The sequence below is a fragment of the Gymnoscopelus microlampas genome, assembly GCF_963454915.1.
Source record: "Gymnoscopelus microlampas genome assembly, chromosome: 15".
Taxonomy (NCBI): Eukaryota; Metazoa; Chordata; class Actinopteri; order Myctophiformes; family Myctophidae; genus Gymnoscopelus; species Gymnoscopelus microlampas.
The window spans coordinates 43,379,319-43,401,826 of NC_139952.1; the positions used below are offsets into that span (position 1 = coordinate 43,379,319).

General features: G+C 41.3%; 1 protein-coding gene across 1 annotated transcript in view; it reads right to left on the reverse strand.

Moving 5' to 3' along the window:
- Positions 1-166: 166 nt before the first annotated feature.
- LOC311062163 (uncharacterized protein) overlaps positions 167-22,508 on the reverse strand; it is a 50,776-nt gene continuing 28,434 nt past the window's right edge. The window contains exons 22-45 of the mRNA XM_084081003.1: positions 22,251-22,384; positions 21,631-21,750; positions 20,528-20,645; positions 19,803-19,859; positions 18,337-18,470; positions 17,692-17,799; positions 16,600-16,645; positions 16,069-16,149; positions 14,629-15,594; positions 13,933-14,090; positions 13,246-13,368; positions 12,378-13,032; positions 11,705-11,829; positions 11,515-11,613; positions 11,022-11,082; positions 10,422-10,685; positions 8,227-8,309; positions 7,149-7,268; positions 6,261-6,312; positions 5,329-5,406; positions 5,091-5,231; positions 4,369-4,431; positions 1,439-3,032; positions 167-1,340 (exon numbers count right to left, since the gene is read on the reverse strand). Of these exons, the coding sequence (XP_083937129.1) occupies positions 1,441-3,032; positions 4,369-4,431; positions 5,091-5,231; positions 5,329-5,406; positions 6,261-6,312; positions 7,149-7,268; positions 8,227-8,309; positions 10,422-10,685; positions 11,022-11,082; positions 11,515-11,613; positions 11,705-11,829; positions 12,378-13,032; positions 13,246-13,368; positions 13,933-14,090; positions 14,629-15,594; positions 16,069-16,149; positions 16,600-16,645; positions 17,692-17,799; positions 18,337-18,470; positions 19,803-19,859; positions 20,528-20,645; positions 21,631-21,750; positions 22,251-22,384 (5,378 nt within the window). The 3' untranslated portion in view covers positions 167-1,340; positions 1,439-1,440. The remainder of the gene's footprint in view (positions 1,341-1,438; positions 3,033-4,368; positions 4,432-5,090; positions 5,232-5,328; positions 5,407-6,260; positions 6,313-7,148; positions 7,269-8,226; positions 8,310-10,421; positions 10,686-11,021; positions 11,083-11,514; positions 11,614-11,704; positions 11,830-12,377; positions 13,033-13,245; positions 13,369-13,932; positions 14,091-14,628; positions 15,595-16,068; positions 16,150-16,599; positions 16,646-17,691; positions 17,800-18,336; positions 18,471-19,802; positions 19,860-20,527; positions 20,646-21,630; positions 21,751-22,250; positions 22,385-22,508) is intronic.

The window sequence follows — 22,508 nt, forward strand, 5'->3', positions numbered from 1 at the left end:
GAGACGGTATACTGCATCTTTATAATTATCACAATTAATAACGGGAGCAGAGAGGTTTGACCACAGTGGTTCAGGTACAGTAAAGAGTCCTATCAGTAAAATGCCCCAAAATACAGTTGCCAGGGTTGAAGTGGTTAAATAAGAGGACACCTAATATAACACACACTACTGTACATGACCCATTCTTTATTGAAAAAGTGTGAAAATACAAAGAAATCACATTTTGCTTTATATTAAACCGAACACATCCAAATATCCATTTAAGGTTGATTATTAAGAAATAAAACATACTTTTTCATCTTGACAATACTCTCTGTCTGTCTGTCTGATTGATTGATTGATTGATTGAATACTTTATTAGCAGTTTGCAAAATAAAATGCACAGGAAAGTACAGTTCATTACAAGGTCTGCTAAGAGGATTTTAAACCCAAGAAAGCCTATGGCTTGTTTCCATTGGGGTCCTTTGTACTCAATTCATCGAAACATTTAATGACAGACAAATATACACTACTATGCAAAACATCATCTAAACAGTTTGATAACAAAAACACAAATATGTACAGTAACCAGTTTGAGAGGGGATACTTTTAATTAAAAGTAGGGTAAGTGCTTTTCTTTGGTTAAAATAAGCGTTAAATAGCTCTATGTTCAGATAGCACTCATTGCTATAGACTATTTGTTCAGTAACAGGAGTCTCCATGTCTCTCCAACTCTTTATGAAACAGAAAATACATTTTCAGGTCAGGTTACCAATTGTATCCACTCAGGATGGAGAACTCAGTCAGGGTACAGATTAAACAAGTGAAATTGGAAGCGATGACAAAAAGACATGAGCAGACAAAATTGGACCTGGAACACTATAAAAATGAAGCTGATAAATGGCTGAAATTTTGTCACCTACCTGGGCATGTATTTTCTGTTTCTTAAAGAGCCGGAGAGACATGGAGACTCCTGTTACTGAACAAACACTCTATAGCAATGATTACTATCAGTATATAGTGCAGAGAAGTACCAGTGTGAGACAAAAGGAGAGCAACGTCGACTGTAAAGGTAACTATACAGTAGGGCATACGGCTGAATTAAACTGTTGAACTGGTGAACAGTATAAATGCCAAAGCTGAAGATGACGTTACCCGGAACATGGGGCAGCAGTAGCGGAGGAGGTAGTGTCGAAGTGTCCTTGAGCAAGACACAGAACCCCCGAATGCTTCCGATGAGCAGGTCGGTGCCTTGCATGGTTTCCTTCGCCGTCGGTGTGCGAATGTATGCGTGAATGGGGCAAAACGAGCAGGCCAGATGTATGGAGAATCGGGATGACTGGAGACGATGGAGGGCTCGTCTGAGGACGACGTGGAGAGAGAAGGAGAAAGGTGGGTGAATGAAATGCACATTGTAAATCTCTTTGGATGAAAGGCGCTATATAAATGCACAATTTACCATTATTGCGGCTGCTGTTGTCTTTGCATTTCAAGCCAGGCTTCTGCAGTTAGATTTGTGGTATAGGCGCCTCCAAACATCACATCCTGTCCTGTCCCCTGCTGAGGGGGAGTCTGGATTGGGTACAATAGTCCTCCAGTAGGGCCAACACCGTAGTTTACATACTGTGAGAACACAGAGTGCTGATCTGGAGCTCCGGAAATACCTGCAGGCTCTCTTCCGTGCAGATACCCACGTGTGAAGTAAGAGTTCTGGGCCCCAGTTCCGTACGGATATCCATGTAGGAAATACGGGTTCGGGGTGAGTTGACTGTAAGGATAAACTGGGGTGCCATAGCCTGCAGCTGGCAGGGAGCCACTGGGGCTTGCTGATGCAGAGGTGGGCTGATTGATTCTGTAATCACAATCGTTAAATTGTTGGCTAGTGGGGTTTGGGTTCACCACAGTGGCGGGACTGCCCATGTATGGACCGACCTCGATATAAAAAGGAGAGACCATGGTGTTATATATACTAGTCTGCAGTGCTTGAGCAGTGTTTGGATCAATGACTGTGGCTGGAGTGGCGCTGGGCTTATCCACACTGATGCCCAGATTACAGTACAACTGAGTGGCCTGGTCTCCCCGGGGCTGTAGCTCAGTGGCGCTGACGGCCCTGGCTGCAGGTGGGTTGGAGGTAACAGGACTGTCTTCACCTGCTGGATTGGTTGCTCTGTGGTGGCTTTCCAGAGACTGGTCATCATCACCGATGACGTCGGTAGCTCTTCTTCCTGGCATGAACTGCCGGTTCTCGTAGTTCCAGACGTCATCGTCTGCAAGTTGCCACTTCAACGCGTCACCGTCAACACTTTGGTTTGGTTTGATACTAAGTGTCGGCATTCGACAGTTTGAGTCCAATTGCATCCTGGGCTTCACGCGACCTACAGAGGTTTGGGTGGATGTCGATGACATGGTCACAATCTCAGCTGCACTTTCGGGGCTTATTGCTCGGCTGTGAGAGACATCCTTCCCTGATTGCTCGGCTCGCATCAAAGATGCTAATTGTCTAAAGTTCATGTCAAAGATGGATGTTATTGGTTCACTAGAGGGGACATCTTTGTTAGCTGAAGGGGTCAGAGGGACAGCGGTCACAGAGGTCAACTTCGGCAGTGGTGGCGAGGCTTGTTTAACCTTGGAGAGGGTGGAGTGTTCAGGCTCTGGCTCGCGTTTAGCCGGTGAAGAATCTATGGACCAAGGGGTGGTTGACAGCTCAGTAGATGCAGCTGAGACTGGCTTTGTTGGAGAGCATTCAAGGTTAAAGTCAGAGGAAACTAAGGTTCTAAGTGAGTTCAAGATCTGATCTAATTTAGGCCGAGGCCGCATTTGTGAAGGTTCACCCTGCGTTGGTACTGATGTAGTTCCTACTTTCACTTTGGCCACTTCGTTTTGGGGAGAAGAACACTGGCTGGCAGGTGACGAGATGTCTGAATAAGGACCTGAAGGGCTGTCATGTGTGCTGCCGCCATCGGTAGACATTGAAATTCTTCTCCGTTTGACCGTGTCTCCATCTTCATTCGATGAGACGTCATCCAAAACACGTTTCACAGTTTGTCCCATTTCTGGGGAAGTAAAAAAAGACAAATATGTTAGGATACATGGCAGACTGTCACCCACCCGGAGACAGATTCATTACAAAAGCATGTCAAACATTACTTCCATACAGTTATAGTTGGTATCAGCCTAGAACGCGGGCGTCTATCCCCGTTTCAATGTGCCAGACCCCTTGGAAATTGTTTGCTTCGGTGGAGCTCAACACTGCACGACCTAACCCACCTACCCAAGCCGTGCCACTGATCCGCTGAGTTGGCGGTGCCCAGGATCGAACTCAGAACTAACCCACATCTGTACCTACGCAGGGTGAGCCTTAGCGAATGCAGCCTGGGCGAACCACAGGCGAGAGCTCTATCGACTGAGCTACCCAGACACACAGCTGTGAGTGGGGGGAGTGCAGCTTTATCAGTGTGACCTTGTGTTTATCTAACTGAACACAGATGGCCTGTAGGCTCATTCATCTTTTGAGTCCGAGTCTGTGAGGTGAACAGAACATCTTCAAAGGAGTTCCAGATAAGGGGTCAATCTAACCTATGTCTTTGAGTTGACAGGGGGGGGGAAAAAGGGAAAGAATTGACCCACAAGGGTTAAATAAATTAAGACTGGGTTTTGGTGTGTAGCAGCAGCATTGTATTCTTTCTTTCATCCTACATGTTGTATCATCTCCTCCACTCATTATTATATTATATATGTTGTCGGGCAGAAACCAAATATATTATTTCCAAAATATTAACGCTTTCAGGAAATGAAAAAAACAAACACGATACTGCCTCATCAAAGTTCCAATGGAGTTAGGAGGTTTAGTCAGAAGAACTTTTTAAATACTTTTCATTGGTTCAATATTTGTAAAACCCACATACAGACGTGAAGGGTGTTCAATAGCACTGATTTATTCAAGAAAATAAAAAAAGTTGAAAAACAGAGATAGTTGGTTTCTGCCCGACAGCGACGATATAAATTGATGTACATTTTTAATTTTGGATTTTTACTTGTAACAGAGTATTTTTATATTGCAGTATTGGTACTTTTACTTAAGTAAAGAATTTGAGTACTTTTTCCACCACTGTGCATGTGACACATGCACACGCAAATATGGCCATGCTTTATCTGAGTGTTTTATTTCTTAGGATACAACCTCATGAAACACATTTGAAGGACTTTATCAAATGAAATATTCAGCATAAAACATCCTCTTTAAAAAGTGCAGGGAGTATAAACAGAAAGAATTCGAGAATCAAATGGACAATCAAACCTAGGTTTAACTATAACAGTAAAGTTGGTCAAAACAGCTGGGTTTTCAGGAAAAGAAAAACAGGTTGTGTTCCAGTAAGCGTCAGTATTTACCAGTATGTCCAGAGAAACAGGGGTGGGTGTGTTCTTCCTGTTTCACCTCCTGTTTAATGGTGACTGGAAACAGCAGAGAGACAATTAGACCAATTAGACATGGTTTTATATTCAACATTCTATGCGTTGGGAGTGATGTTAGTGTCGATTTTGACGGCAAAATTTTGATTCTGTTTTACTCATAGTCTTTTGAATCAAAATCTATTTAGTTTTAGTCATATTTTAGTCATCTGAAATGTTTTACTGTTAGTCTAGTTTTAGATGACTAAATATAAGATTATAGTCGACTAAAGCTACAGTTGATTTAGTCGACTAAAATGTATTTTGGCGGTGCCTTGATGGTGTCGTAATGGTTGATTTTACACTTGGTTGCATGCTGAAAATAGAAGATCTACAAGCTCACAACGCGACACGTTGTGAGCTTGAACTTGTATTTTCAGAGGGCAACACCTGTGCAACCAAGCATAAAATGACATGTCTTAGTTTTACTGGATCTCTTCTCCACCTATAGACCTTCCCAAACATTTTAGTCTAGTTTTTATTTGCTGACAAAATTGTCATTATATTTAGACTTAGTTTCAGTCATCGTAGCTTAATTTTTGTTTCGTTTTTATTTCGTTTTTATTTAGTTTTCGTCAGTGAAAAAAGGTAGCCGACGAACATTGTTCGTTCTAGTTTTAGTTTAGACGAAATAAACACTGAGTAATGTTGACCTCACAGACCTGTTATGTTTGAGTCGTGAGTGTTCAGGGTTGAGAGATGCTCTGGGACCGGCTCAGTCTTCACGATGGCCACGGTGCTGATCGGAGTCGCCTCAGTCTGAGTCAGAGTCAAGCGTACGCTTTCTTTGTCGTCCGTCGCTTCTGAATTGGGAGAAACGATAATAAGATTATGAACTTCAACAGTGGTCATTGGCTGGGACATAACATAGAGCTTGTCTGTAGACGGAGAGGTTCTCACCTGGTGGTTGTTGGTCAGCAGGTGGACAGGAGGAGGTCAGATTCTGTTGTCTCCCGATGTCCTCCAGTATGTAGATGCCTACAGACAACACCACACATCCAATGACTATAGCTATGAATAGACAATGATTATGTACACTGTAACGACACTGATGTGTGTAATGTTCTCTTGGGTTTAATGAAAGAATCGATACACAGGAGACGTTCACAAGAATGATTGACATGCAGTGTTGGAAAAAGTACTCACAGTTAAAAGTATCAAAACTGCAATGTAGAAATGTGAGCTTGTAGATCGGCTATTTCCAAATGGCAGACATGTATGTATATAGGGCTGAACTGGTTAATGTATGTATTGTAATAATAATCCAAATCTACAAAGTAACTAAAGTTCTCAAATAATTGTAGTGGAGTAAAAGTACAACATTTGCCTCTGAGATGTAGTGGAGCAGAAGTAAAAGTACTGAAAATTAGCTACTCCAGTAAAGTAAAAAATACCTCAAAAGTGTACTTAAGTACATGTACTCAGTTACTTTCCACCACTGCTGACATGTGTCTGCAACTAGTATTGCTGTGGTGTGGTGCCCATGCTCAAGAACCTTATGTAGGCTGCACTTAGGCTGCACTGCACTGCCATCTATTGACCACAGGTATATTAGTGAGTCTATTCTAATGCAGTATGTGAACTGGATTCACATCATCAGTAGATTACAATGTTGTTCATAAAAAATGCCTATACCTGAAAGGTATAGTTACAAATAGCTGTTTTTTTCCTTTTTAATGATGTCTACTTTGTGTTAATTTGGTGCCTTATTTGTTCTAGTCTTTGTTTTGCTTTGTCCCAATGTTGTATTTTGTGTTGTCCTTGTAGTCACATGACTACTCACTGTGGTGCCCACATGAAAAAAAATAAAGTATGAAACAAAAAAGAACTACCTTCATTGAATGAAGCTGCTTGGACGCCATCATATGAGTTATTGTTGTTATCCTTGAAGTTGACAAAATAAAGAAAGATAAATAAAAACATTGTTAAAGCTACCTTTAAGTGATATTCCTTTGTTAAAATAAGTGTTAAATACCTACTGTATATAATCTGATGTAATCATTGCTATAGAGTGTTTGTCTCTCCAGCTCTTTATTAAACAGAAAATTACATTTTCAGGTCGGGATACCAATTTTATCCAATTAGGAGTGAGAACTAATACAAGATACAGGACAAACAAGTGAAATTGGAAGTGGTGACATAAAGAAATGAGCAGACAACATTGGAACTGGAACAATATAAAATTGAAGCTGATATGGGTACTCTCTCTTCATTGGCTGAACTTTTGTCACCCACCTGAAAATGTATTTTCTGTTTATTAAAGAGCTGGAGAGACGTGGAGATCCCTGTTACTCAGAATATCGTGCTTTAACCTTTTAACAACAATTATTTTGTTTTAACCAAAACATATCACTCACCCTACATTTAATTCCCTACTTTGTCACACAAAAGTAGCCTCAGTTTCTTTTTAGCTTGTAGATCTGCTATTTCTGAATTTGAATCCTTAAAAGTAACAGTTATGGACATATGAGGTTTCCATCTGACTGACAGCGACATATGCATTGCATTAGAAAGGTTTCAGATCTCTGTTGGTTTGTGATGGAGATGCTTCCACCCCATGGACATAATGAGTAATAGCAGGCACACATTGCCTTTCATCAAAGATTTGCTCTTCCAAAAATAGCAGATCTACAAGGTGCCGCTAAATCTAAAGTGACACAGATGCGTTCCCGGTCTTAATGCGTTAACTTCATGATGCAGCAACAATCCAACATGGTTACCTCAAACCGCTCCCGTTCGGTGACTACGTTGACGGCAAGCTCAAAGCCGTTCATCTTCTGTTCCTCACTCATGTGCTCCAGACTCCAGATTCCAGCCATTATACTGGGGTGTTTCTCCCACTAACAAAACAAACATACAGAACACATTTCAAACCGTAGCTCAACAAAACACAGCCACTGTTCTACTGTCATATTCATCAGCGTTTACTTTAGATCATCAGCACAAAATGCTCTTTTTTATTTCTTTTTTTGTAAATATATATCCTATATTAAAGTTTCCTAGAGCAAGGGTTCCCAAACGTTCCCAAAGGCTGCGACCCCCCAAAATAATCATATTTGAACTGGGGACCCCCCCACCCCGACAAACACTTGGGATTGTAGGCATTACATTTAGTTTGACTCAGTTCCACAGATAAATATCGTGAAAATAGCCAAACTACAAGCTCACAACGCACAATGTTTGCCTCTTTGTTACGTAGGCCTAGTATTTGACAATTTGGCCAATTTGTTATTAAAAGTAATTCAATTGTAACTTTATAAATGTGCAGATACCCTGTATACACTTACTGTATGTTGGTGTGTTTACTGTTGAGAGAGAAAACAATAATCATCTGGGGTCAAACTTTTTCATGTCAAGGACCCCCAAAATGATATGAATTTGGCCGCAGACCCCCATAGCAAAATGTTTTGTTCCAGGGACCGCCCAGAAGCAAAGATTTGATTTAATCTTTGCTTTAAAAAATATATACATTCAAAGATTTGCACAAATGTTCAAGATTTTTCAAAAATAGCAGATCTACAAGCTCATAACGAGGCACTCGGTGCCGTGCTATGAGCTTGTACATCTGCTATTTTTGAATAGCCAAAGTATAAAATAATGGTTTAAGTGGTTCCACAGAATAGATGTATTCCCGGTTTTAATGGGTTAACTGCATAATGATGTTGGCTAACCGGTTGCAAAAGGATGTAGTTGATTAAATTCACTCAGATTAGAGCATGACAGAATTGTAAGAGTTCCTCAGTTTAGTTAGTAAAACTGGTACTGTATGTGATAATAAGTACTAGAGAGGCCACTGACCATATACTTAAACTGGTGTTCGAAGCTGGTGGTGTGTTCACCGATGTGTTGAAGAGACTGACTCTCCAGCATCGAGCTCAGACCTGGGGCAAACACGCACACACACACACAGACACAGACAGACACACACACACACACACACACACACACACACACACACACACACACACACACACACACACACACACACACACACACACACACAAAATGCTTCTTCAATAGCCTACACAACCAAACGTTGAGGTGAGGACTTGAGTCAGGTGACTAAAGCCGTTAATCCTCTGGAAATGTTTCATATTGGTATAATGTGGGAAGAGGAATCGGTGTCGCATTCTGCTTTATTTCAACTTTTATAGGATTTGACCTTGCCTTTGCCTCATTAGCTTTTTTTAAATTGTAATTTATGTTTATTTGACAGGGACAATACAAAAAACAGTGTGTCAAGTCATAAAAAAACATGAAACCATTGCATGTGTACAAAAGCAATAACATTCCCAACTTTTCCAACTCCCAACTTGGGACTTAATTAAGACTTATGACGTAATACTTACTTTATACTTATCTAAAATACTTTTTTTTTACATTTGCAAATCCTTGTTGAAACCCTTGCATCCAAATTTCAACGTCACAAAGATTTGTGCATAAGGCCGGGCAAACAGTCACTCACTCACCAGTGTTGGGAAGTAACTAAAGTAATATGTAACGTAAAGTAATATTATTACCTTTTCCCAGTAACTAGTAACGTAACTAATTACTTTCACGTTTTGAGTAATAATATTACCTTTACTTTTTTTCAAAAAGTAACTTATTACTTTTTTTCACGAGCCTCGGTGGTACTCTGGGTTTGAGTGTGTTTATTTGATCCTGTGTTGTTTTTGGTCCATTGATATAATGGTAGACTGGTTGGGATCGAGTTGCTATGCAAGCTGCTTGCTGATCCGGTCTAGAGCGGATACGGAAACGTTGCGCTCATGTCTGTGTGAATTATTATCAGCTGCGGAAGGGCGGGCCGCCCTTAAACCGGATCAAACAGTGTTGCCATGTCTGCTTATTATAAGCGACTTGTTAACCGATGAAGATGCGCCGTAAGCTTGTAGGTCGGCTATTTTCTATATATATATATATATTAGAATACATTTGTTTACAAAGAAATTAAGCACTTTATGAAGAGGTTTTGTTGCTTAGTTGGTTGCTGTCAAATAAAAGGTTTTTGAGAGGCTGGCTGTAAGTGGGTCCACCAGCATATTGTCCAATGCCCACTTAACCGTAGGCCTAGTCCATAGGCCTAGCTGTAGGCTGCTATGAAGTGGTCAAGTGGAACACACTTTTGATTTATTTTCCTGATATGTTTTTTTGTGTCCTGAATGATGCACTAAATATCAGTCAGTCAGAATGATTGTTTTGAAGTTTACATTTCCTACACCCACGAACCACGATGATATGTGTTGCTATGGGAGCCTTTTTATTTTATTAGAATTCATTTTGTTTACAAAGAAATGAAGCACTTTATGAAGAGGTTTTGTTGTTTAACTGTTTTGTTTAACCTAGTACATAGGCCTAGCCCACGATGATATGTGTTGCTATGGGAGCATTTTTATTTTTGTATTTTATTAGAATACATTTTGTTTACAAAGAAATATAGCAGTTTATGAAGATGTTTTTATCTATGTTTGTTTAGTTTATGTTTGGAGCTTTAATAAACAACAGAAGTTGTTCAAAGATTGTGTCTCATGATGAGTCATTATCTGTTTGAGCCCAGGTGTTTGAATTTGAATATTTTATTAGGCAAAAAATACATTAAATACATTTAAAATACTTGTTTCCATTGAGGTCCTTAGTATTCAATTCATAGTCGTCAAATGGTTTTCATTTAGTCTGTAAGTTATGAATTCATACACTGTAAAAGTCTTAGTGTTAATATAATTCAAATGAGTGTACAATGAGGATTTTACAATGTAGGCTGCAGAAAAGAGAAAAAAAACAACTGCTAATGTTGAAAATGCAAAGTTAGACTTTTGGGGAGAAAGGATGCAAATTACTGGGGGCGAGAAGAAAAAAGTAACTAAAGTAATAAGTAACTAGGTACTTTTGGCAGGGAGTAATAAGTAAAGTAACTACATTACTTTTTAAACAAGTAATATGTAATAAGTAACATATTACTATGTTTTAGTAACTATCCCAACACTGTCACTCACCTACGACTCGCTTTCTATCGGCTTCTGACATGGCCTTCGGGTAACAGGACAGACGGCTGTCAGTCGTCATCCCTGTGAGTGACAGACTTGACGTGACATCTTGAGGTCCATTCTGACTTGTACCAGAGTACTGGGGAGGCCAGGGTCGTGTGCCAGAACACCGAGGAGCTTCTTGCCTTGGACCAGGGTCCTGAGGAACCTGCCGCCATTCCCTGGAATCCTGGGAAATCTGCTGTCTCAGGATGGCTTGTATTTTAATTAGGACTAAAGGAGAAAAAACACAATCACATCCAATTAAATCAAAAACCACGGCTCTGCGCTGAACCTAAATGTAATGAATATTTCAAAACTATAATAACTCGACGACTTCACCCATTTTCAACCTACAGTATCTTCATATAATTGGTCCTCACTAATGCTCATGATAAAAAAATATATATATATCTACTCGGTCTGTGTCTCATAGGAGGGCTATGGACACTTCGGAAACCCTGAAGTCGCCTACCTGTGACATCATCGTTAGGGAGATTTTTTTTTTCTAACAAGATTTCAAATGTTTTATTCTTATTAACGCGAGAACAAAAGTTCTAAGAGTTTTACCTTCTGGTACATCTGCTTTAGTCAGCTCTTCGTACTCTCTTTCAGTATTCATTGGCATAGCCTATGCAAAGAAAAGAGACAATCATATTCAATACAAAACAAAACAAAACATGGCAATCTGATCACCATGTCCATCCATTCTGAATAGAGTTGGGTATTTTGTCTGGATGTCTAGGACATAATCATGTGAAATTGGGGGTCCAATGACCTAATGAAAATGTAGCTCTAAGCGTAGTTCAAGAAGGAAGATCTCTCACACTTTCATCTTTATTGCTGGGGATGCTTCACAAACATCCTTTCATTCACAGCTTGAAGTGTGAGCATTTTCATACTTAGGGTTCTCCCTGTTAAAAGCTTATCTTATACGTTAAATGTACGTCAAAATATTTTATCTTTTTTTTATTCAATAAAACTTTTCGTTTGCAACAACTTGATCTCTCCTTATATTGAAATCTATTTGGGGGACATGAAAAAGAAAACTGGTTTGACTTACCTGCGTCCTGCCGCCCGTGTCCTCCTTAGCCAACTCAGTGGTAATCTTCAGGAGCTCCGTGTCCGATAGATCCGAAGTCAACTCTGGGCACTTGAGCCTCTAGATGCATCATTCAGAACATACAGTTAACATGTAGAAAACCAATCTGATTCTGAAACTGTACAGCATAATAGACGTTTTAATCACTCACCACGTAGTTTGATCGGTGTTGGCTGCTGAACCTGTGCAGGTAGCTAGTCGGTCTGGTCTTGCACAGCAGACAGAACAACGCACACCTTTTCTCGTCGTGAGTGACCGCCACCATGAAGTTCAAACCTGGAAGGGTTTAACAAGCAAGCGCCAGCGTTGTTACAATTCGATTAATCACAAGGCAAGAAACTACAGAATTGGCATATGACAATCTAACAACTTTGCACAATGTACGAGCTTGTAGATCTGATATTTTTGAAAAGTCTTGAACATTTGTGCAAATCTTTGAATACATAACATTTTTAACTCAAATCTTAGCTTCTGGGTGTCCCTGGAACAACACCTTCACAATAAAAAGTTTGAGAACCACTGATACAGCAACAATAGTTTTTTCAGAAAAATTAAGACATTGTTGAGACATTAGACAGTTACAAATGTTCGCTTTAAAAATATGTATATATTCAAAGATTTGCAAAAAAACGATTAAAAAAAAATTGCAGATCTACAAGCTCATAGTGCGGCAGTCAGTGCCGCGCTATGAGCTTGTATATCTGATATTTTTGAATAGCCCAAAGTATAAATGTATCCTGAATATTTTTGAGAGAATTCACCTATAACGACATGACCAAAATAGGGACACCAGTGTTAAAGTGGTAAAAAAAAATATTGCTGACCCACTGCAGGTCCATATTTGCTGGATTCCGATCTCCTGGTTTCTGATGGGCTGCTCCCACAAGTAGATGCAGGAGGAGACACAGCTGTGAGGAGAGAGAGAAGCAACTGCGTGTCTCTCTTCTGTGTCGTATCCTCACTATTTGACCTCACATAGGTCTGTATACGGCCCGTCTTGGAGGCATCTTCAGTAGTTTGACAGGTAGTTGAGGAAGTGGTATGGGTTTTGGTTGCAGTCACAGACGTCTCTGTAACTTGTTGGTTGGTCGCCGTTTTCAAAGTGGTTTCGTCCGTTTTGGAGGCGACTTTGTTTTTGGGGGCTGCAGCAGTGTCACATGACCGTGCGACAGTTGGACTGAAGGTGGTGGCAGCACCTGAAGTGCTCGTAGCTTTAGATGCAGCGCCTGTAGATGTAGTAGGTTGGGAGACGGTTGCGACGGATCTGAACGATTTGGGGGCGGCTGGAGTTGTATTTAAGAAGGTTGCAGTAGGTTTAGCATCAGTGTGCGATGTGGTTGTGACAACGTTGCCTTTGGAGACAGATTTGACATTCATTTTAAGAGAAGTATCTGTGGTCTTGCGTGTGCCGTCTGCTTTCAAGGGGGATTTGGCAGCAGCTTTCAGGGACTGGCTTGTGGATGGCCTCATCAACTTCACCTTTAAAATAGCACAGAATATTTATGTAATAATACTGCTTATCATCTTTCAAATTATGTGCTGAGCCTCCTCTGCACATCAAAAGCACCTCAGTAGCCGAGGTATTGGTGAAAAATGCCAAACTTTTTTATACCAAAAGTCCCTAATAGTACAATTGACAAATACCACAAATAGTGGTTAATCCAAGATTTATTAAAAGTTCAGGAGAATTACCCTAGACTTTCCACATCCCTCGTCTCTCTCCACCTGTTGGGCCAGGTCTCGCAGCTCTCTAGGACGCCCATTAGGATGCTCGCTGCTTGGCCAGTCATGGACCATACGAGGACGCAACTTTTTCTGCAAAAAAAACCCATGTATCATAAGTTACAGTTCTGTTTGAATCAGTCATAACCAGAGAGTGTCTCTCTTGTTATTCATTTAAACACACGTGAGCGCAAACCAACCTCCAACAGAGTCTCTGGCTGAACATTTTCTGTTGTGAGTTCCCAGTTTAGGCAAAAAGGATACAATGCAGTGACACAGTACAGTTAAATACGTGGTATCATAAAACCTTTCGGGTCAAGTCCAGCCAAATTGTATTCTACTTACCATTACAAGTGGAATTAAATGAGCAAATTCTACCCTACCTAGAGTACGGTATATATACATACAGGTATAATTGGTGTAAGTACGATTATCAATAACTATATGATAAGCCTCAACCTTCCACAGGCTGTTTTGGGGTTTCACTGTCCAATTGCAATTAATTGGTATAACCACAAAAGTGGGGAGAAAAAGTGATAAAAAAAACAAAGAAATGAAGAAAGAAAGGGCTTTCTTTTCCTCCACCATAGGCTTAACCTGACGCTACCAGACCGCCACCTCTGGCAGGGTCAGGTTACCATAGGCTCACATACTCACTATGTAGTTGTAGTGGTGATCTGCAGATATGAGGTGGTTAATGACTGGAAAACAACCGTATTGGACGCCGACCATGTCTATCGTACAGCAGTGACAACGGAAATAGTTGCGGGCGTTGTGCTCCGTAGGCCACTGGTACTCTGTCATCATGCTCACACCTGGAACCACAGTGTCACAGAACAGTCACAATAGTGAACATAACGGAAAGTAGATGATGATAGTAAATGCTCATCATCACACGTTATCTGAAACCATACAAGATAAGATTATAATGTTGTGGCTTCTCTGTGTAACCCATTAAAACCAGGAACGTATCTGTGTAACAACTTAGCTAGGAGCTTGTATATCTGCTATTGTTGAAAATCTTGAACATTTGTGCAAATCTTTGAATACATATATTTTTTTGAAACAACATTTTCCCTGGAACAACATATTTTGATGGGGATCGGCGGCCAAAAACATATCATTTTGACATGAAAAAGTTTGAGAACCACTGATACAGCAACATTTGTTGATTTGTTGAGTTACAAATGTTCGCTTTAAAAATATATTCAGATGTGCGCAAATTTTCATGATTTTTCAAAAATAGCAGATCTACAAGCTCATAGTGCGGCACTTGGTGCCGCGCTATGAGCTTGTATATCGGATTGAATGGGTTAAGAAAACGAGAGAGAAAAAATGAGAGAGTATGCTGACCAATGACTGGCTCTGTTCTTTCAGTGTTGTTGAGGTACTGCCACAGGGCTGTGTTTGTAACTGTGGGGTCCACGATGTCCTCTGGAGTGACCTGGGGGTGACACCAGCTGTCGGTCGGCGACTCGACTTGGTGCTGCCGGAGATTAGCATTGAATGGCTTGTCCTGGACATCAGAGATGAGCGTGTTTGCCCGGGGTTGACAGTCAGACGTGTCCAGTAGCTCCATCATGTACTCGATGTCACTGTCCAGCTGGGGAACGTCAGGAGGAAGGACAAAGTCATTGGCCCAGTACTTCCGGGTCTTCTCACGAGCCAATCTTTTGTCCACATCGTCGCTGAGTCGTTGTCTTTTGCCTCCCACCTCTGGCCTGGTGTGTTCTCTCCTCTGACTTTTCTTTGGCGTCCCATTCTCCGATTCAGCGTTGAGGTCTGTACCGACCCTTGCTGTTGCGTCCTTTCCAGTCGCACGCCTTTTTGTTCCGGCCTCTTCTTCTACCGCGCCACGCTTTCTTTTCCAGGCCGTCTCCTGACTCTCAAGACTCTGTCTTCTCCCCGTAAACTTCACAGCCGACCCCGTCGCTTGGTCTTTTTCGTTCTTTCGTTCTTCTGTACTTTGTTTCCGAGTCTCTCTGTCCACACTGGTGCCTGTGTCTGCTCTACGCTCCACAGAGGTGTTCTGAGTGGGACACTTCTTCTTCTCATCAGGTTTATGGACACAGGAATCTTCCACAGACGCTGCTTCCTTTTTCACTGGAATGGGCCGTGGAGTGCGATAGTTCACATCTGGACGCCGTGGATTGCGATGGATGACACCTTGACGCTGCGGAGTGCAAACCTTCACATCTGGATGCTGTGGGATGCGATTATTCACATCTGGACGTCCTTTGTCAGCAGGCATCTTGGTTACTTCAGGACTAGTGTCACTCCCAAAGCCGTTGTCAACCTTCTTCAGAGCTTCTGTAGGGACTGAGAAACAACACGAGGTAATACAGGGATCTGACAATAAAAAGCAAAAACATCAGTAAACCAGGGTTCATCACATTAGCTTCACATCCTGTTTTTGTCTATAGGGACCAATGCAAAGTTTGTGTAAAATCAGGCATTCATACAACAAGGGACAAGTGAGGAACCAAAACAGAAATGCATATCATGCATTACTTGACTGTGGTGGGTCCGTTCATCTATGAAATGTTTTGGCAATAATGGTCAATCTCAGAAACTGCAGTCATCATTTCTGAGTCAACATTTCATTCAATATCATTGTAGGTGAGGTTCCTTCACCAGTTTGTCCCAATGTGTGCCCAATGTACATACAAAATGATTTAAATACAGTCACATCGACCGAAAAAACTAAAAAGGATGGTGAATATGAGCACTAAAAGACAGGAGCATTTCAATCAGTATGTGCCTGTGGATCAATTAACATTTGACTTGGCTTACCCAATTTCTCTCTCACTCGTAAAACAGGAATAAGCCCTCCTTTACCCGCCATCTTTTTTCTCCTTTCCAGGATCTTGACAACTGGAACAGACATATGTAGCTAAGACACCAACTCTGGTTCCATCATACATTACAGTACATACTGTACACCATGAGAGGAAGGGGGAGTTCAAAACTGCTACTCTTCTCACAAATATCTAGGGTAAAACCAATTTCACTAATTACTAAACATTTAGTTCAAACTACTAATATTAGTAGCCCCACGTCGGAGGGCATGGCTTTTCACAGAAATGCACATAACTAATGATAACAAATGGTTTGTCATCATGGCCCCAGGAAGAACTGATTAACTGCATCAGGAAGCTCTATTGGCTCAAAAGGAGGCGTGTTGCTAGAAAGTCCGCAACAACACCTTATAGACAAGGTGCCACCATGGCGGAGGTCTGGGCTCTACTGAGAACAGTTTCTAGCTACCCATGTTTTGAAAGCAAACAGCAGAGGTTGATCTGGCAGAACCATAACCACACTCACCCGTTTCATATTTGTTTGGACAGGTAAGGAGGCTCAGTTTCCCAATCTGTAAGACAGAACATCGAGAGATAAGGTTGAATGAAATGGAACTGATTTTACGATTAACTGATAGTACTAATATTACGAACCCCCACCTGCAGATCAAGAGCCGGGCCTCTCCATGGAGCACGACTGTGAATTGCTACTATATTTTACTATACCACTATACTGTATATCATCTTAGCATTCTTATACTATACCTTTATATACTATCTAACATCATAAAACTTGCCAAATTGTATTCTACTTACTGTTACAACTAGAATTAAATGAGCAAATTCCACCCTGTCTCTATATGAATAACATGTGTAAAAGAGAGTATGGTATATACAGGTATATGAGCGTAAGTATCTAACATTATTGTTATGCTATATTACATTATCATACTATCTTAGTAATTACGCAAGGGATAATTGATGGCATGCCGGTCGTTGTTGAGAAATAAACCCTGACAGGATGATTAAATCACTGTTTAATCACCGTTTAACGACGACCGGCGCGCCGTCAATTATCCCACTTATTACACAGCTATAAATTAATTAATTAACAACAAAACAAGTTATTTCCTTGTTTACGGTAATGAAAGTGCTCCTGCCAGTGCTCCTGCCAGGTGCCAGGTGCGGCTGTCCGTCCAGCGCAACACGGTCGCCTCGGAAAACAAGGAAGTGTTGATGAAATAGAATACATTTTCGGTTACTGCATTGTCTATTTCTCGCTTCAAATGTTTTCAAAAACATTCCTGAGAGCCATGTTCAGCTGTAAATGACATTGTGCGTTTGCTTACATGGCTGCCGTGTTGGATACGGCATAAAATCAAGCAGCGCAGCAGGTGCTCTGAGTCTTTGATTAGACAGCTGTCTGTTATTGAGCTCATCGGTCATTATCTAGAAATAACACACCGCTGAATTCAGTGATTGACCAATCAAGCACCCCCCCCCCCCCCCCAATTGCTTGCTCAGGGTGGAACAATATCGGGTCTCTGCGCAAGTGTCTTGAGACAAGTTTTTGTGATTTGACACTTAAATAAAATGTAACTTGATGTATAGAGTGTACCTGTATAGAACTATTGGGGCGGATTTTTGCTGCCTGCTTTGACAAGTCCAGCAACACGTCAGGGGTTTCCTTTGCTTCACAATCCAGGGAGCCTGGGTGGGCATAGTTCTGCAATACACGCACGCACGCACGCACGCACGCACGCACGCACGCACGCACGCACGCACGCACACACACACACACACACACACACACACACACACACACACACACACACACACACACACACACACACACACACACACACACACACACACACACACACACACACACACACAAACGTCGAATAAGTGTCATATTTCAAACCATGACCAATGATCAACTGCAGTTACATACTGTATATACACGTCTCTCTCTATAGTATAGTGGTGATGCAGTATTATGTAACTGGATACCAACTGAATGGTCTCTATAATAAAGCCTCAGCACTGACGAATAAATGCTTCATGACATGAAGTCAGTTCGCTATGGTCTGGTTTATTAAAGGACATACATGCATCATGCATACATGCATACATGCACACATGCATACATGCATACATGCATACATACATACATACATGCATACATGCATACATGCATACATGCACACATACATAGCACCTCTAGCACCATTTGTTACAAAAGCGATGTGTATGTACTCACCAGAAACCTTTTGACGTGTTCAAAACTGAATACGTGGCAGGAGAATTCAACTTCTTTCAGGTTCCTCTCACAGAGTAAACACAAGGATCTCCATGGTTCCAAGGCAGATTTGAACCGAAATATAAACTCCAGACCTGGTATAGAAAGAGCACATGTACCACAACAATTAGACAAAGTCCTCTAGTCTAGATGATGCCAGGTTTTACCCTGATCGGTCCAGCGGTGTCTGATGGTGTCAAATTGTAATCACCCACTGAGTGTAGTGACTATCATACAATGAGTGTGTGTCACACATATGTGCACATACATGCTATAACTCATACTGCATGCGTGTGAGTTTGGCTAACCTAAACATGTCTTTAACAGCCCTAGCACCTTCTCACATAGAGTAAATCATGTAGTGCACTATGCTGAGGGTGCAAGGCTCTCATTGACAGAGGTACTTCAGAAAGTTTGTTTCCTGTCTTATCTCAGCCTAATCAATTAGCGTTAACACATTAGTCTAGAAACATTGACATGTTTGCAGAAAGAACACGATTATCTACAAGGACCACGGCACTTCCTGTAACCCTAACAGACAGGATGTCTGTGCGCTACAGATGCTGCGTGTTCCGCCAGCAACTTCACCATGAACTTTTGCACCTCAGATCACCCATACACATATAGAGAGGCTACCTTATTTGTAACCAGTTTAACCCTTCCCTTTGAGTCCGCATCAAATGGGAAGTTCCACATATTGAACCTGTATGTATATATATCACTGTCCTGTCATTAATAAAGTAAGAACTCTGTTGAATCTAGACTCCTCATCCAATGCAGTTCCCAGATGCGCATCGCTCTCTTTGCTGCTAGACCTAACTCTCACTCTGTGATTTCCACTCACTTCTTCTTGACCACACTCATCTGACCAGATTTTGAAAGAGCTTTGAGAAAGAAAATCATAACACTGAGGGGGCTCAAAGTCAAACACAAAGTCAAAGCCAACATAATTCCACCCATAGGGGGTCACACAAATGCATCCATTTGTTTTTGATGCACAAAATGTGCTTGTGCATCAAGGGTTTAACAGGGTTTTCATACTCCATACAGTTTACATTCATAAAATTGTGGGTGGAGCCTATTATATCATGAACACAGCATCCAATCATCCCCAAATTCCAATTGCATGTTGAGGGGAGCCTTTGGAGGAAACCTCCTCCAAAAAAAAACGTTGTTTACTTCTGGCCATAAGGGGTGCAAATGTGAACAGTTGCACCTTCTGTCGTACAACCTCTACCCACACCTCTCCCCACAGTTTCCTCCTGTCCTGATGGCTGCGCTCCACGACTGACACAGCCCTGGGTAGGCTACCCAGTCTGGCGGAGGAGACCTGCACACTTTTATAGTTATAATTACTGTATAGTGATGGCTATAGTGATAGTGCTCGTTGTCTACAGCCCCATTAGAGTGATTGCAGTGGTACTCACCCAGCTGAGGATATGTGAGGCTGCTCTGCAGCTCATCAAGTGTGACCATCTTTGGAACTATGCGTGCGCACACACACACACACACACACACACACACACACACACACACACACACACACAAAAACAGAACATTTCACAATAGAACAAAAAAAATATTTAGATAATGAACGGGAGGCAAGCGCACAACATTGTTACAGTAAAATCACCAGTGGTGGAAGAAGTACTCAGATATTTTACTTAAGTAAAAGTAGCAATACCACAATATAAAAATACTCTGTTACTCTGTTGGTAAGTAAAATGCCTGTGAAATGTAAAAGTACAAAAGTATTGGCATTTAAATATACTTAAAGTACCAAAAGTAAAATTACTAAAATGTTTGAAAATAAGCAGATCTACAAGCTCAAAACGCGTCGCGATGCGACGCGTTGTGATCTTGTAGCCATTGTCGTCACCAACGTCACGTTTTTCATAAGCACAGAGTGCCAATGATGTCGCCGTTTAAAAAAAGGACCCAAGACATCATGATTTGAAGATTTGCTGCTTCATTCACTTCTTGTTTAACATCTTACTGAAAAAGGCTGTATCTCGCTTCCTACGCACTTTTTTTTTACAATGTATTTTTGGCCTTGGCACAGGGATGATAAAGTCAGAAATAAGTTTGGCACTGAATGAGTTAAGTACAGGTACTTGAGTAAATGTACTTTACACCACCGAAAATCACTAACCTTCAGACGTCCAGTCAAAGCTGAAGTGCTCGTCAAGCTTCTTGCAAACTGTCAGAAAATCGTGAAAACCATCGCGTCTGCGCAGCTGCAAGATCATCCAGCTTGGGAGATCAATTATCTGAATGAACAAATGAAGGAATGAAGGAATGAATGAATGAATGAATGAACGAATGAACGAATGAACGAATGAACGAATGAAAAAATGAACGAATGAATGAACAAACAAACTAGAAAAGTGTGGTCTCTGCCCCGCCCGGGTTGCCTACCCATGGCCCACAAACTTTGGAAGTCATTCGCAGTGTTGAGACGCAGTGTCGACTAAAACTATGACGAAAAATAAATAAAAACGAAATGAAAACTAAGCTACGATGACTAAAACTAAGCCTAAATATATTAACAATTTTGTCAACAAATAAAAACTAGACTAAAATGTTAGGGAGTCTCTAGTGGAAAAGAGATCCAGTAGAACTAAAAGACAAGTGTTTTATGTTTGGTTGCGCTCGGGTGTTGTGCTCTGAAAATAGCAATCTACGGGCTCACAACGCATTGCGCTGCGACCACATGTAAAATCAGCCATTACGACGCCATCAAGGCACCGCCAAAATACATTTTAGTCGACTAAATCAACTGTAGATTTAGTCGACTATAATCTTATGATTTTTAGTCGACTAAAACTAGACTAACAGTAAAACATTTCAGATGACTAAAATATAATGATTTTATTCAAAAGACTTACAACTAAATCAAAATCAACACCAGTTGAAGTCAATCGGAATGGAATCCTAAAAATCTCACTGATACATCTTTTATTTTATTGTACAACCTACAGTTGAAAAGTTACGGGCCAAAGTGTTAAGTGTCCCGTCATAATGCCACCATGAGGTCAAGAAAGTTTCACTCCAAATCGGTCCAACGGTGCCGGAGATTAGCTTGCTCATGGAAGGACACACACACGGATAGACAGACACACACACGGACAGACAAGAGTGAAAACATACATAGCCTGGGCGCCGGTGGTAGTAAATACATAGTTTTTGGAGATGAGCAAAATACATGTTTGAAATCTTCAAAGCATATGGAATCCAAAAATCGATGGCATTTACCTTGAGTATCATGTGATCAGGTCCCTGAGCGTTCTCCTCCTCCCAGGCCAATGATGTTAGGTCCTCCTCACACTCTTTTCCCTTCCAGGCAAATCGTAATAGTGCAGGATTTTGGTGCAACTATAGAGCACAAATTCAATGAAAGAGAGAAAATTAAAAAAGCCCCATGGTGTCATTTCCCCACTAATCTCTCAAGAACAGATTCTGCTCTCCGCTTGAATCTGTCGGGGGAGTTCGTCATAACGTGTACGCAATGGCCTACAAGTGGGCGTGCCTTCAGATCAGGAAGCAGGCCGCGCTTTACCCAATCAAATGTAGTGGGCGGGATTTACTGTCTGCTCTCGCTTCCCACTGAAAACAAACAGAAACTCAGTGGACAGATTTTGGCATAACTGTCCGCCTGGATGTCTGGATGCCTCACTTGGCGCATGATAAGGAAAGGACATTTTTGACTATTTCTGGCCGGCCCAAATTATTTTTTACTCAAAGAAGTGATGTTACACATCTGTCTCACATGAGGTCCCTTTGATGCTTGCTAGTATCTCAAATCTCAAATTGTACTCAACTCAATGGATCAAAATGTACATGAAACCAAAAATGAACAGGACCAAATGGCTCACCAGAGTCTGTTTGATGTGTCGTGGATGATTCAGATGGGCTCTGAAGCTGGAGAAAAGATACCGGCAGACCAGGCATATGCAAAGAGGCTTGCAATAATCTCGGGTGCTGGCGCACATCACAATATGAAGAAGACCTTGCCAAAAGAAAAGGCTCCATTCATTATTATTCAAGGAAAATTGTCCATTGTGTTTGCAACTGTGCCAATGTAGCTCTTTCAACGATGCAACTGTGGCAATGTAGTGGTAATGCAGCAAAAC